A 15,791-nucleotide genomic window follows, 5' to 3' on the forward strand; every position below is an offset into this window, starting at 1 on the left:
GGGTGACAACGTGATATAAATTTTCCAAGAATGGACATAGGTTTCAGACCAAAGTAACAGAGGTTAAAGCCTGTTTTATATAAGAATTTAATATTTGGAGAAGGAGACTTCATAGCTCAATAAAGAAGGTAGCATTATTTAATAAATGCTACTGAGATAATAATTAGTATTGTGTAAATCAAAATAAATTGTGGATGGGTTGACAAATTTGTTCTTTTTTTCTTTTTCTGCTTTTCATCAGAAGGAAGTCAGAATCTGACAGACCTGGTTTCAGATTCCACATTTGCCATTTAGTAGCTGTATGATCTTAGCAAGTGATTAACATGTCTGTCCTTTTTTATAAAATTGAAATATTAATAGAACTACTTCCTCAGATTATAGTGATTACAGGAAGTAATTCATGTGAAGCACTTAAGTGAATACTCAGTACAAAGTAAATACCTAGTAATTAGGATTTATTTTACTAAGTTACAGTTGTCATATAAGGAAATACACTTTTTGTCATGGCTATCAAACTATGTAAACAAATAAAGTGAGATGTGGTTTCTCTTAAAACGTTTAATTAAATTATCCTAAATGTGTTTCTCACATTGTTCTAGGCCGAATGGGTAACAGCCGAAGTGCCCTGAAGATGATCATGGAGGAATTGCATGATGTTGATAAAGCGATTGAATTTGCCAAGGAGCAGGACGATGCAGAACTCTGGGAAGATCTGATTTTATATTCCATTGACAAACCACGTAAGTAGAAAACCCATCTGCCTTCATAACTTCTTTCTCTCCATTTAGCCAGTTGTGTCTAGAGTAAGAATCATCTCAAGATGCACTGAGTTAAAAATAATGGTGAAGTATGTATAATAAAAATAGGTCATGTACATAGTAAAGATTTCCCAAACTCTCCCTATACAGGGAAGTCTAGAGCCTTAATAATTCATGTTAGCTAGCTGAACTTGATGAAGAACAAGTGATTGACATGATATCAACTCTGCTCCCATGAAGCATAGTTTTACCTACTGCACCCAAACGAAATAAAAGATTCTGGTTTTGTTTGTACACAGTGGGCATTTATTTTGAAAGTGTATAGTCTAGCCCTTATCAGTTCTCTTTATGGAAACCCATAACCATTACTGGACACGGACTATATTTGGAGGTTTGCTACGTAGCATCGAGCCTCTCTCTCCTGCCTCGTTTTATCAGTGCAGCACCAGGAGTGTCTATTTGCTGCCTCTCCTTGACCAACTGCTTGGGTCTCCCATTTTGGAAGGAAACAAAAGTTAATGAAAGTCCTCTTTTAAAGATATAGATACGATTCAGAAACTAGCAGTCATGGTTTAAAATCTCTCCCTTCCCCCTTTTTATTTTTTGGTCAGAAGGCTTATCTGTTTCAAGATTTTCAAATTCTAGAAACCACTGTTACAATTTTTTTTTTTCTGAGATACAAGAGGGTGTTATTCAGGTTCATTACAGATTAAGATACTTTGAGAATCTAGTTTAGCTTAATAGAGTAGCAGTTCAAGGACCTTACAGGAAGTAGAGTGGTAATGAAGCACACTTTGAACCTGGGCCTACCCTGGCTTTGATTTGGAGTTCAAAAATTGCTAGTTGTGTGATCCTGGACGAATTCATTAACCACCCTATTTTTTCCTTTTCCATAAAATGGGAACAAAAAATATTGCCACCTTACAGAATATTGGAGAAAAGTATATGATAACTGCACCATAGTATATTCTCAATAAATATTAGTCACCTCTCTTCGACATCACAAACTGTGTTCTGAAGTAATCATTTGTTCTCCAATTCATTTTCTTTTTAAATCTCTTCTAATTTAGCTGCTTCTTTGAGAAAAGTAAAGAAGATTAGTTCTTGGAAAGAGTTAGAAGTTCAGATGGTTTTGACACTTACTAAAAGTAAATAACTTTTTGCCTAAAATTACATCCCTTCCATTGCTTATATGTTGTTTTCTGTGGTATCCATAGCATTTATCACCGGCTTGTTAAACAACATTGGCACGCATGTTGACCCGATTCTACTAATTCACCGTATTAAGGAAGGAATGGAGATTCCTAATTTGAGAGACTCCTTAGTTAAAATTCTACAAGACTACAATTTACAAGTAAGTATCCTTTCTTGAATAAGTGGACATTGCTGAGTAAATTGACTGACTACATTTCTAGGGTTTATTGTGGACATCCATTCAATTTGATAGTCACAGTGTACTTAGGCCCAGATATTTGGAATATTTTTCAAATAAAGAAGCTACAAATAGCACCCTTTAAGGAAGCATACATATTTTTTATCCATCCCCCGATTTTCTCTCCTTGTGAGCAGGCATTCTCACATTTATAGAGTAAACTTAGCATGGCCTTGGAGCATGTGGGGGAGTGTTAAAGTGGCTTTTAGATCAGACCACCTGAACCATTTTGAAGTAGAATGAGCATTGTGTCCACTTGGAGAAATGAAAAAAAAAAAACAAAAAAACAACTTTTTGTTTTCCTTGAAGCCACTCAGTATCGTATTGCCTGAAAGATTTTAAAATACAGAATTTTGTTTTACCTTTTGTCTGTTTTTCTAGAGTATTACAAGCTTAGTACCCTCAATAATTCAGAATTTGTGATAAGAGCCATAGAACTCATTATCTTTATATAAATAATTAACATGCCAATCACAGAGCATCCTGATCTTTTCCTTAAAATAGCCTCTAGGAGTGACTGTATTTTGGAATGCTAGTAGCGTCCAGAGAACTTGAAACTATTTAAAGCACATTTCTTGAAAAATTCAGACTGTTCTTTCTCTAGCTCGTTTGGAAATGAGTTTTTGGTTAAATGGGGATGAAATTGCTTTCCTGGAGACAGAGATTTTGCAGGTGGAGCCAAAAGACGGGGTTGTGGGGAGAGAAGTGGTCTCCAGGGTAGGAAAGGGGGAGCGTGTGATGAGGATTTGCGCAGCACCTGCTGAACTTGGAGTTCAGGTCAGAGACTGGGTGAAAAGCAGAAGAAAATGAGGAAGATCAGTGGTATCAAAAGAAAAATAAGAAATGCCAAGGACTGACAGAGCTGGAGGGCCAGGAACCTGTGGCCAGGGAGGAAGATATTGTTAAACATTTCCAAAGGAGTCTTTGTGACGTGTTCAGAAAGTACAGTGATGGGAGAGGTCATGGGAGTGGAATTAGTCAAGAAACTGTGGGGGTAGGAGTTGTCTTTTGGGCCCTGAGCTGTGAGCCAGGGCCCAACTTTCTCCTCAGACTAGGAGTTAACATCCAATTAAGCTGACTGGCCTTACTGGATAACTCAGCTTTAAGGAGAAGAGGTTTTCCTGAGGGCGGATGTGACAAAACTAGAAGCCTTGGCTTAGAAGGCTTGTGGGAAGTTGGCATCATGGGAGAGAAACGAGTACTTGGTTTAGGCAAGTAGGAAAACAATCTCTTCTGCGGAAACCTTCCAGAGAAATAAGCATTTGTTTCCAGTGGAATTTGGAGGCTTGTGGGTGACCCAGAGAAAGGTTGCTGGAGGAAGGAGAAAGGCCAGGAAGGAAAGGGAAATGTAGGAAGGGGTTACTAGGTGAGGACAGGTGACAAGGAGGGGTTTGTGCTTTGTGCAGCTCTCAAGGGATGCAGAAGAACCGTCCAGACCGGAAATGAGTCACTTCATCCTGAAGCATGAATTTGGCGTTAGGGAGAGCAGTTCCAGTGTCAGACCCTGTAAAGCCCTGGACGTGAGTGAGCTTGACAATGATCTGTAGCTCCTCAGCTCTCAACACCCCGGGTCTGCCTGGAAGCTGCAAATTCCAACTTGTCAAGAAGTCATTTAAGTGTCTCTACACCTCTGCCCCAAGAAAGGTGACCAAATAATTGCCCCTTTTGTCCTCTAGCTCTCCTGCATGAAGCCTAGCCTCTCAGTTGAAAATTATGCATTACTTTTTTCTCAGCCTCTACAGTACCTCCAAAAACACCTAATGGATCCCTCTTCCTAGGCTCTTTCCAGAGAACCAAGCTCAGGGGCACTGCTAGGTCTCACTGCTCATTAATGTTTTATGAATATATTTGCATAGTTCTGAATCAGCCAGGAATAAAAATTATTAGGTGCAAAGTGAATTCCGTCTAAAAAATTAGCCACTAATCAGCTGGTAAGTCAATATTTTATCCTTTTCATTTTTAAGTGAGAGCTTTTCCTTAAGATGTGTAAGTGTGCAGCCCCTGGTGTATTAAAGAGGCTGGGAGTTATTTTGCCCGGGGGTCCAAGGTAGCCTGTAATACCCCAACCATGGGGAGGGGCTTCTGGGACAGAATGGGAGGGACTCATGGAGAAAGGGGTGGGGTCTGTGGGAATGGCTGCATCTGTAGTCTTCTCTGGACCTCAGACATCTCCTTGGAGGATGCAGAGAGAAAATGCTCTACTGGGACAGGTTGTTCAGAGTTCCAGGAGGTACTTCCTGCGTATATATGAAAAGTTTAGAATTATTTTCTATGAAAAAGGCTTCTAAGTCACTTCAGTCGTGTCCGACTCTGTGTGACCCCATAGACTGCAGCCCACCAGGCTCCCCCATCCCTGGAATTCTCCAGGCAAGAACACTGGAGTGGGTTGCCATTTCCTTCTCCAATGAAAAAGGCTACTTCTTTTCATTAATGACTATTTATTTTCTTTCCCTGACAACCTACTGGGGATCACTATAAAAATAATTTGGATCTATTTATAGAGCAGTCTGGATTTTCTAGAAAGGTTTTGCATACTTTTAAAATTCTGTCTAGTCTTTTGTTGTTGTTGCATAAAACTATGGTTGATTTTTACATGTTTTAACAGGCTAAAAAATTTCAGCTCTGACAATGACATCCAAAAAATTCAGGGGAAATTTTGCAGGTCCATGAATCAGCAAGAATCTGGACCCTGTTATGCCTGGGGGCAGGGAGTTGGGGGGAATGACCTTGGGAGACATTAAGAACCATTCAGTAAAATGTAGGAAACTGTGGTCAAGTGTTAGACACAGGTTATCACAGGGCTTCTCAGCACCTTTTTTGCTGATTCGCATTGGTAATCTAAGGCTCAGATTTATAATTCAGTGGACAGAATTTTACAACTTACTTGGTACTGAAAGTGCTTTGGGGGAGGACTCCTCAAGTGAATTGCTGTTTGGAAAGAGAAAAGTTAGAAAGTTGGGGGGAAAAACTGAACATCACTTTTGGTTTTAAAATTTCATGTTTTCTAAGATGCAACAACTTTTCTCAGTATCATGTCTAATTCCATCTAAATGGAATTAGAAGCTGACAGCTAAGCTTCAACTGTCTATGACATCATTAGTGTTAAAGAAATAATTAACCACATTATCAATGTTTAACTTTTTTTTTTTTACACGTTTGTATACCTTGTTATATTGTTAGCATGACAGTTCAATAGAATTTCAAAGCTTCGTGAAGTAAGATAAAAGTAGCCTTTATCATACTTCATAAACTTAAATGTTTCTAGGTCTGATTTCAAAGACAAATAGCATTTGTTTTGATATAAGTTACTTACAAAACAATATATAATGATATTTCCATTTTTACAAAAAACCGCAATTTCCAAATTTTTATGCTGTGTTTTATATGTGTAAAAAATTTTATTTCTTGTATTTAGTGGGTTGGCCAAAAAGTTTGTTCAGTTCTTCTGTAAGATGTTATGGAAAAATCTTAACTTTTTTGGCAACCCAATATTTAGCATTTATATCCACTTCTCTTGCCCCCCTTTTTTTTTTAGAGCTTATTTAGAATTCTTAAGCATCCTAGCACCTTTGCTTTTAAACACTTGACAGTCATTTATCTTTACAATGGTCCTTAAGGAACTCTTATCTCTATTTTATATATAAGAAGACTTGCATTTCAGAAAGTTTTGACTTACCAGTCTGGGAAGGTGATGAACTGGATTTGAACCCAGACCTTCTGACTAAATCTTCTGTGCTCCTCACTGATTGTCCCATTGGTCCCTGGAGATTCAGTCATTATACGGGCAGGTTGCAACAGGAATATATAGGATTGGCCTAAAAGATGAACCGGTAGCCTATTGTCTTTAAAGAGCTGTGCACATGATGTTTGCAGACCCAGACTCTAGTCCCAGCTTTGCCATTAAGTCTGTTGACCTTTGGGAGGGGCCCGTAAACTTTCTGGATGTCAATTTTCCCATTAGGTTAAATCAACACTTGTTAAACCTGGCTGTACACCAGAATATTCTGAATTTTTTAAAGAAAATTACTTAGTTTCTGGTACCACCCCAGATCTGTGGGAGAGGAACAGGGAGCAGATCCTTAGACCACCCTGGTGTTTCTTAAACACTCAGCCTGGCACTGGGTTCTGCATTGACATTTAAGAGCCTCGAGATTAGATGGGCTCTAAAGAATTTCTATCAAATTCTCAAGAGGGTCCTTTCATAAACATGTCTTTCTATAGCAAATGCAGCTGCATAGCATTAATGTAACATTTCTGTGGAAATCATCCATAATACTTATTTTGGAGTCTGTAATAAAGTAGCTTAGATTTTTTTCCGTATAACTTTTTTACACTTGATCTTAGCCAAAATGCCAAGAAGCGATCAGTATATGTTTTTTAATGCTATATGTTTGATTGCTTATAGACATACTGATTTAAATATTTTGAGTGCCTACTGTGTTAGATCCCACCTGGATAGGTACTCACAGAGCCTCCACATATTATCTCATGGACCAGGAAGTGAGCAGAGTGCAGCCCTTTGCTCGAACAGCTCTTGAGCTGAATGAATATTCCTAGGAGAAGCAAAAAGCTTTAACACTTCCATTTAGTTAAATTTCACACATGTACACACACAATTAAATAAATAAATGACTCCAGACATCTGTTTATCCAAGTTCTTTCCCCATATTTACTTTTTCTATAATCTCCTGTAGAGGCCTCCCAGGTTGGTAAAGAATCCGCCTGCCAATACAGGAGACACAGGTATGATCCTGGGTCAGGAAGATCCCTTGGAGGAGGAAATGGCAACCCACTCCAGTATTCTTGCCTGGAAAATTCCATGGACTGATGGGCTACAGACCACGGGGTCACTGAGTCAAACACCACTGAGCACACATGTACACACAGTCCCCTTTGCCTTTATCATTTCCCCATAGGTCTCTACTTTGAAATCCAGAGACAAATGAAGAGGAAACAGTGGCTGCTTTCTTACCTTTTCTTGGTCTCACATGGGTTTCAACTCACAGTATATAAGCTCGTAATTTCTTCTAAGAGATAGTTTTTAATATTCTTGAAAATAAAACTTATATAAACATTTAAGATAAAATCTATTTTTTCCTTTAAAATTATTTGTTTGGTCTCATCACATAGGTGCTTATGACAACCAACTATAGCTTCTCTAATCACTTAGTTACATGCATACTTTGTATCATTTTTTTCAACTCCAACCTGAGAACTTAAGAGTCTTTGTATTTTATTTCTCTGCAATTCATCTTTGATAATAAACCTGACAAAAGGCAAAGCTTTTTTCAAATAGACTTTAAATCCCATTGCATTGTGATTTAAATGATGGGTTAGAAAGTGGGTAAAATGGTTTCCCAGTCTAGCTCTGGTATCATATCAGGGGTTTATGAAACCGGGTGACTATCTCATGTGCCATGCTGACGATAAGCACTACAGTACGAACAAGACAGTGTCAGCAAAAAGTTCAACATTCAAAGAATCTTTTAAAATAGAAATTTCAGAAACTTGGCAGCCTTGTATGACATTTTTTTCCCATGGCAGCTCTTTCTAATGAACCATAATAACTTCACTGATGTACACTCTTCATTCTACTGTATAAAAGGTGAGCCTGGTGCTTTGCTTTTGGTTGGGATCATTATCAATGATGATGAACTGCAGAGAAATAAGGAAAAATAGGGAGAATCTAAAGTTTTGTGTTAGTTTTCAACAGCTACTTCATAAATACATTCTTAATTAATCTTACAGTAGAACAAAGTATGCTTGTAACGATTCTAGAAACTGCAACTGACTTTGAAACATTTTACTTTTGATTGACACTATTTGTGTTAAGCTTTTATTTTAGTATTAGAGCAGCTAGATATGTTTGGTAATAAGTTTTTTTTTTAAAGTTTACCAACATCAGTATTTTTTAGATCTTTTCTACTGTATTTTTCTCTTCTTTCTGTATGCTTTCATGACATCTGTTAAAGTTTATTTTCTTAAATGAATCTGAAAAATTCAATTTCCAGCAGCATTTTGAAGAATAAAACTTCATAGGCAGTTTCTCAACGTAGAAACAGTAAAGTCATGTAGTTTCCTGTTCATCAACTCTCGAAATGGTGGCTGCAGAACTCTGGGCATGACTTCCGTTTCCATGGCTCTTTGCCGTCATATGATGAGGGGGGAAGTCCTCGGGCTGCATGCACCCAGCACCGGTGCTCCTTGGGATTGAGAGGAAGACGTGTTATCACAGCCGATCCGGGATGGAGGACCACAGTTGGCTGCTCCCAGTTTCCTTCCCTGATGGCACAAATTGAAACTGTGTAAAAGCAGAACAGCCACAGAGGTTTCAGAGTTGAGAGTGACTTTGATGTGAAGAAGGGCAGGATGCAGCTGTGTCGTGACCCAAAGCTGGGCAGCAGGGAGGCGGCAATGTCTCCATCGTGTGAATTTCCATGGAGCCCCACAGAACCATGTGCGCTCAGACCCATTGGGCCAGAAGAAGATGACGTGGATGCTGCACTAGAGCCTTCCAGAAGGCCTTGAATGTTTTCCTCTTTGAAAAGCAGCGAGTTCTAGTGAAAAACATCTGGCTTAAGCATACCTCACACAGCTTCTCCCAATTTCCAATACAATACCTACCCCCCAAACCCAAAATGGAAGCTCACAGTGTGGCCAGAGGAACTGGTTTAAAAGGGAAAGGAACCACCTCTCCCTGACCCCACTGAGAATAGTAAGAGGATTCTCCCCCATATATGAATCTTTTTAAGGTGGTTTTTCTTTTACATTGTGTGCATTAGATTCTGCTTCGTGAAGGCTGTAAGAAAATTCTCGTAGCCGACTCACTGTCCTTACTAAAGAAGATGCACCGAACTCAAATGAAAGGCATTCTGGTTGATGGTGAGTAAAATGGAAAGAATCATATTGGAACTGCATGCCTTGCTTTCAGACAGGACAAAGAGGAACACTGTATAATCCCAAGTGTAGAGTAAGTCCCCTACATATGTTCCAAGAGCACATTCATAAATCCAACAAAGTTAGCTTAGGTATCAACTAACATAATCGGCTATGTAGTACTGTACTGTAATAGGTTTATAATGCTTTTTCACACAAATCATACATAACCACCAAACCCAAAAGTAGACATTTTAAATCTTACAGTGCATTACCTTGAAAAGTACAGTAGTGCGGTACAACAGCTGGCATCCAGGGGCACCTTTGCATCTCTGAAAGTTCGAAACTTGAAGGTTCGTATGTAGGGGACTTAACTGTGTGCGTTCCCTTGCAGAGGAGAACATCTGTGAGTCCTGCCTTTCCCCTATTCTTCCATCAGGTAAGATGGCTGGGTGGAGGAAAAAAAATCCCAGTTATGTGTTAATGATGAGCAGAGTTAAAGTTTTGAAGTGAGCAAATTACATTTTATAAAACTTTTGGGGTAATTCAGCCTAGAGAAGAATTTCAGCCGTATCCCTACTCAGTTGCATGCTGGTGCTGCCAATTCCTTAGGGGTAAGGTTCCCACGTTTTAGAGTGAGTCTGCATCTGTGGGTAGGCTTGTTAAAACTGAGATTGCTGGTCCTACCCCCTGTAGGGGGTGATTCAATAGTTCAGGGTAGGACCCAAAAATCTGTATTTCTAACAAGTTCCCATGTGATGTGGATGCTACTGGTTCAGGGGCCAGTCTTTAAGAACCGCTGCCTTCGGATCAGACCAGTCGCTCAGTCGTGTCCAACTCAAATGAAAACTTACCATCTACTTGTTTAGATTCCAAGGTAGAAGAACCATATGTATACTTGGGGAAAAAAATTATAGGTAGCTTTCACTTTTCTTTAAACTTTTCATTGCTGTATGGCTTTAGGCACCCGAGTTATCTCATATGTATTTCAACGGAAATGGATACTCACCTTTTAATTGGAAACTGTGGTTCCTTAAAAGATGTGCACGTTTGTTTATTTGTATGTAGATATATATATCTATCACCAACTACAATCAAAGCATTTTAGGGACTTCACTGGTGGTCCAGTGGCTAAGACTGTGTGCTGCCAATGCAGGGGACCCAGGTTCAATCCCTGATATGCTAAAGCTAAGACCTGGCACAGCCAAATAAATATTAAAAAATTAAAAAATTATATATTATATATATATATATTAAAAAATTTTATATATTATAAAAAAATTAAAAAAAAAAAAGAAAAAGCATTTTACATACGGCTCATTTAGGATGTGTTGGGCTTCCCTGGTGGCTCAGATAGTAAGGAATCCGCAATCCGCCTGCAATGCAAGAAACCCAACTTTGATTCCTGGGTCAGGAAGATCCCGTGGAGAAGGAAATGGCAACCCACTCCAGTATTCTTGCCTTCCATGGACAGAGGAGCCTGACGGGCTACAAAATATGGAGTTCCAAAGAGTTGGACATGACTGAACAAGTAACACACAAGATGTGAAAAAGAGAGGTTTCCATATTTTGAAGTAGAAATTAAAGCAGTTTTTGAGATGCTAAGAAAATGCTTCATATGTGTAAATTCAACATGGAGAAGCACTACAAGACCTAGTTTGTGTAGCATTTACTTTGCTTTGAGGGATATTTAATAGGGCAGGAGCACAGGAAGTCATTCCACTTGTGGTCTTCTGTAGCAGTTTGGATTTTAAGTGCGTATGTTAAAAATTGCAGCGGGTTATACACATATCCAGGGCTTCCCAGGTGGGGCTAGTGGTAAAGAATCCACTTGCTGATGCAGGAAACATAATGAGATGTGGGTTTGATCCCAGGGTTGGGAAAATGCCCTGGACCAGGGCATGGCAGTCCACTCCAGTATTCTTGCCTGGAGAATCCATGGACAGAGGAGCCTGGCGGGCTACAGTCCATAGGGTCACACAGAGTCAGACACCACTGAAGCGACTTAGCACGCATGCATACACATACCCATTCTTCTTCCTGTTCTTTTCCATTATGGGTTACCCTAGGATATTGACTGTAGTTCCCTGTGCTACACAGTACGATCTTCTTGTTTGCTGTAGAGCAGAAATTAATACAACACTGTAAATCCACTGTAATAAAAAATAGAGAAAAAAAAAACTGCAGTGGGTGTAGGAAAAGCAGTGAGCTTTTGTAGTGTTTTAGTCCATGTTTTAACAGAAGGAAACCACATGCACCTGCACAGTGTAGTCAGATTTCTAATTTAATCTGTTAAAGGTTAAATCTTACCGGAACTCAGCTGGCTACACCGAGCAGGAGCAGATGAGGTGCAGTGCCCAAGCGGACTTAAAGCACAGGGCAAGGTCACACCAAGGATGTTAGCCCAGCTCTGCCCTGAAGTCAGTGAAGGGTCTTGGCAAACGCAGATGCTTTCAGGCAGAAAGCATCCGTACAAACCACAGAATCCACTTCAGTATGTGGTGTATCACGATTGTGTACACAGGGCTGGGGGAGGGAGAACCTTGTGCAGTCACATTCACATGCTGATTTTTTTTTTTTTTTTTTAACAACAAATGCTGTTGCCTTGCTATGAAATAATCCCCAGTGTGTAGCTGCAGTAACTGATTGGGAAGCCAGGCATCTAACCGGGGACCCCAGAGCAACAGGACTCATGCCTGCCCTGTGTTCAGCCACGCCGCCTGGCTGGGATGCGATTGTAAATTAGCAATCCTCCCAGGGCAGCTTCTGGCTGGAAAATGAAACTGCTGTTGCCCTGAGCTCTTCTCTCTTCCCTGCCCTCTCCCCCTAGATGCAGCAAAGCCCTTCAGCATGGTGGTCTTCCACTGCCGGCATATGTTCCACAAGGAGTGCCTGCCCGTGCCCAGCATGGTGAGTGGGTGGCTTGGCCACCACCAACTTGAAAGCAATTGGTGCAGCCAGAGGGATGTGCTCAAAATGATAACCATCCTCTTATGACATCCTCTGGTTCAAAGTTATAACCTTCATCTGTGTCTCACAGTTTGCCACATGATAAAAAGTGATGAGCCTGTTTCTCAAACGTAAAACTGCTTAGTACACAATACTAAACATTATAAAAGCATACTCATGTATGTAAATTTGTTCAGATAAAATCGATGACTGTTGGGCTCCAGAGATGTGAACTACAGGGAGAACCATATTTTACTGTGTCTGACTTTCTCACCCTGATGTCTGTATCACAACACTACTGTTTTTTCAGTGTCAAGGCGGGTTCCCCGGGGTGCCCCTGGGTAACATTAGGCTCGTCTTTCTGTGGGGCGTCCTTTGAGTCCCAGAACAACAGCTGGTCTAGACAGAATCCCGTGTGAACCAGCTCTACCCTCTGGGGAAAGGAGCGACATCGCATGGCCTACTCCCCATCCTCCACCAGTGCATCCCATCTGGATATGATAGTAGAAGGAGATGATCTTTTTAAAATTCTGCATTTTTACTTGCGTTTTTTAGACCTCTCCTGCGCAGTTCTGTAACATCTGCAGTGCGAAGCACCGGGGACCAGGAAGTGCCATTTTGGAGATGAAAAAATAGCTCGGTTCTGTTTGTCAGCCTCTTCCTCGCCGCTCTTTGAGGACTGCTTTTGCAGCAACAGAAGCTTTTGTTGACACCAGTGCTGTTAAGAGATTCGTACATGTTTAGATTATGCTTAAGAAGTGCTTCTGCATCTTCTACTAGAAGGTTCTCTTTGCAGTTGATAAAGAAGTTAGGGCTTTCCCCAGCCATACCTTGAAAGATGTGCGTTCACGGTCACTATTTTATCGTTTATTTGTTTGACTCATTATTTAGGAAGAGAAACTGAAGTCTTGGAGTTGGAAGTGACATTTCAGTAAAACTGTCCAGCCATAACATGGACTGCTGAGAGTTGTCCCAGATGGCTGAGTGCCGTACCACTGAGGCTGTCTAGCAGCACCTTGGACCTTGTTTTCATATCCTCTGCCAGCAGCCAGTCTCAGATTCTGGGTTTGGCTTTTTTTTTTTTTTTTTTTTTAAGTATGTCATCAACTGTGCTTACCTTCTTAATTGGCATTGAATGAAACATTGTGCGTGTTGTCACCGACTATGTGATGTCTGGGAATAACAAGAGCAGCCTGATGCCATGCAGTTTCATGTTGACTGATGACATGTTCTCTGTGTCCCAAGGACCAGCAGTGTCTGCCCCTGGCAGGCACTCAGCGTTTGTTGATTGAATAAATGTTAGCTCTTCCCACTGTGAAAGACTCACTTTTACTGGGTTGTACAACTTTAATCAAGCACTCTGGCACCCTCATAAGGAATGGAAGAGAGTTTCAACACCTAGAGTGTGAGGGAGTGTGGGTGGGTGTCGCTAGCAGGGAGGATAAGAGTGATGCTGTGGAATCTGAGAGAGATGCTCAGGAGAAAGGCAGCTGTTACTGGAGGATGGGCATGACAATGTTTCCTTTAGCCTCCTTTGCCCTTGTAGAACATAGCATAAAACAAAGGGAGAGAATTCAAACTTGTGCCTATGTCTCATAGTTACTGGTTTCGTTTCCTTGGGCTACATTGCCATCCTCTAACCAGTGAAAAACACGTATTCACTGTCCTTGCTCTCTTTGTCCCAAAAAAGGGAATAAATACAGCTTTCTGTGTCTGCCTTTTTGGGGAGAGGATGGGATGCTAATACCTACCAAGCACATACCAACTACTGAACTTGGTACAGTCGTTCCCATGAGCAGCATCTCATTTCATTCTTATAGGACTCCCCAGACTACCTCCTGACCCCAAGAAGAAGATATTATATCCCCAGGTTTACCAGCAGAGAATCAAAGTGCAGAGATGTTATCACAAAGGTGACTCTCTCACTTCAGAGCTGGGCTCTGCTTTAAGAAATCACATGGCCAAGTTCAGAGGAAATGCACAGTACATCTTTTTGCACTGGAATTAAAAAGAATATTAAGTAGAAGACAACAGACTTCACTGGTTAGTCGTAAATATTTAGAACTAGAAAGTGTTAGAGATTACTGTCAACCCTCTCAGTATTTCCGTATTCCAAGACTAGGGATATTTCTGCTACACTGCTAGGTTTTACTTTTAACCAGAGAAACTCTTTCTTCACAAAAAAAAAAAAAAAAAAAAAAAACACCTTACAAGTGATCCCAATTTGAAACATAGCTGAAAAGCAAAGCTACTCCACTTATATTTGAGAAGAATATAGTTGCTGACTTCAAATTTCATGTTCTTTCCTTAAAAGGTTTCCTTAGTGTGAAACCACTAAGTTCAAAGTTATTTTGTGGTAACAGTTTTATTTTGCTTTTGTTTTTAGCCAAAAAGACTTTATACTAGTTTAATTATGTCCATCTTTGAAAATTTTTGAGGTGTTCTCAATAAAAATATCATTGGTTGTTCTAGTGCTAAATGATCTGTATTTAATATTATGAAAACAAAAAATTGAGCAATCATGTTTATACTAGTTTAAGTATGTCTGTCTTTGAGAATTTCTGAAACAGTCTCAATAGCTTTTAATTTGGTGGTTCTATTGCTATAATACATATATTTAATATATGAAAACAAACATCGAGCATCCATATCGTATTAGCAACTGATACAAGCACTTTGCATGTATTATCATTCATATGAACCATATGAGATAGGCATTTATCATTATCATCATTTTACAAATGGGGAAGCTGGGCACATAAAGTTTAAACAATTTGTCTTAAGGTCAAGGAGCAGGCAGGGGGTAGAGCTGGAAGTCAAACCCATGAAACCCATGCAGTCACCCTTCAGAGCCCCATGATCTTCACCAGTACCTATTTGATCTTAAAAAAAAAAAAAAAGTATTTGACCTGTTTTAGTCAGTGTATAGAAAACAAAATCTGCTATAGGAGCAGAAACAGATTTATCATGAAATATGGAATAGCTTCCAGAACCACCGAGAAGCTGAAGCAACAGGAGGCAGACCTTCCAGGAATGCCTCACCCGGCCCCCCAGAACTGGCTACCAGGGCCCTCACACCCACTCCACCTCCGTAAGGGGATGAGCTGCACAGAGCAGTGCAGATCGTTCTTTTCAAGTAAACTTTCTATAAGTAAAAGTATACACATTTCTCAGTGTCTTTTCAAGTTCACTCTCAGTAGCACTAAATAAGGAATGTTATGTATGTACCTATTTGTGCAAAGAGACATTTCTGTGTGCTAAATATCACACCACTTGAGCCTGATTATCAGGACTTGGGCTTGATAAATTTTAATCAAGACTAATTTTGATACAAAACAGTAACTTTGACTTCACAAACACTCCTGGACATGGAGCTGAGTGTCCTTTTATAAAATCTAGAAAGAAATGCCCATCTCCTGCAATGCAGGTTTAGGGGTGATGAGAAGCAGTGTGATGTTAGTAGTGAAGGTAATGCAGGAGAGAGAAAGAAACACTCAACCTCCAGAAGCAGGAACCCCAGAGGGAGCCAGTCCCCAGGCCATTCTGTACATTCACCCAGAACAGTGGTGCTGAAATAAAAACATGGTCACGTCATTTCTCTAAAGCATCTAATGCCTCATCTGGGCCTTGGCTGACCTCTGTCCACACTGGCATTGGTGGAGATGCCATCATTCCCATAGCCTTCTATCACCTGCATCTGTTGCCAGCATCTCTTGTTATGTGTGCAGAGCCAGGTGGTCTCTGGTCCTTGGACCTCGAAAGCCAGCTGGTCCTCC

The 15,791-nt window shown here is 40.2% G+C and overlaps 1 protein-coding gene and 1 long non-coding RNA gene across 6 annotated transcripts in view; one reads left to right on the forward strand and one right to left on the reverse strand.

The window, feature by feature from the left end:
• VPS41 (VPS41 subunit of HOPS complex) overlaps positions 1 to 13,335 on the forward strand; it is a 211,604-nt gene extending 198,269 nt beyond the window's left edge. For all 5 annotated transcript variants that reach the window (XM_055590765.1, XM_055590767.1, XM_055590764.1 and 2 more), the window contains 6 exons: positions 600 to 740; positions 1,976 to 2,112; positions 8,973 to 9,072; positions 9,461 to 9,505; positions 11,897 to 11,976; positions 12,571 to 13,335. In XM_055590765.1, the coding sequence (XP_055446740.1) occupies positions 600 to 740; positions 1,976 to 2,112; positions 8,973 to 9,072; positions 9,461 to 9,505; positions 11,897 to 11,976; positions 12,571 to 12,651 (584 nt within the window). In that variant the 3' untranslated portion in view covers positions 12,652 to 13,335. The remainder of the gene's footprint in view (positions 1 to 599; positions 741 to 1,975; positions 2,113 to 8,972; positions 9,073 to 9,460; positions 9,506 to 11,896; positions 11,977 to 12,570) is intronic.
• Positions 8,335 to 12,696, reverse strand: LOC129659426 (uncharacterized). Its single transcript, XR_008718067.1, has 5 exons — positions 12,558 to 12,696; positions 11,095 to 11,183; positions 10,381 to 10,442; positions 9,342 to 9,514; positions 8,335 to 8,472 (listed from the first exon to the last, which is right to left on the reverse strand). It is a non-coding gene; the product is annotated as an uncharacterized LOC129659426 (long non-coding RNA).
• Positions 13,336 to 15,791: the final 2,456 nt, after the last annotated feature.

The sequence above is a fragment of the Bubalus kerabau genome, chromosome 8 (assembly GCF_029407905.1).
Source record: "Bubalus kerabau isolate K-KA32 ecotype Philippines breed swamp buffalo chromosome 8, PCC_UOA_SB_1v2, whole genome shotgun sequence".
In the NCBI taxonomy this organism is placed as follows: domain Eukaryota; kingdom Metazoa; phylum Chordata; class Mammalia; order Artiodactyla; family Bovidae; genus Bubalus; species Bubalus kerabau.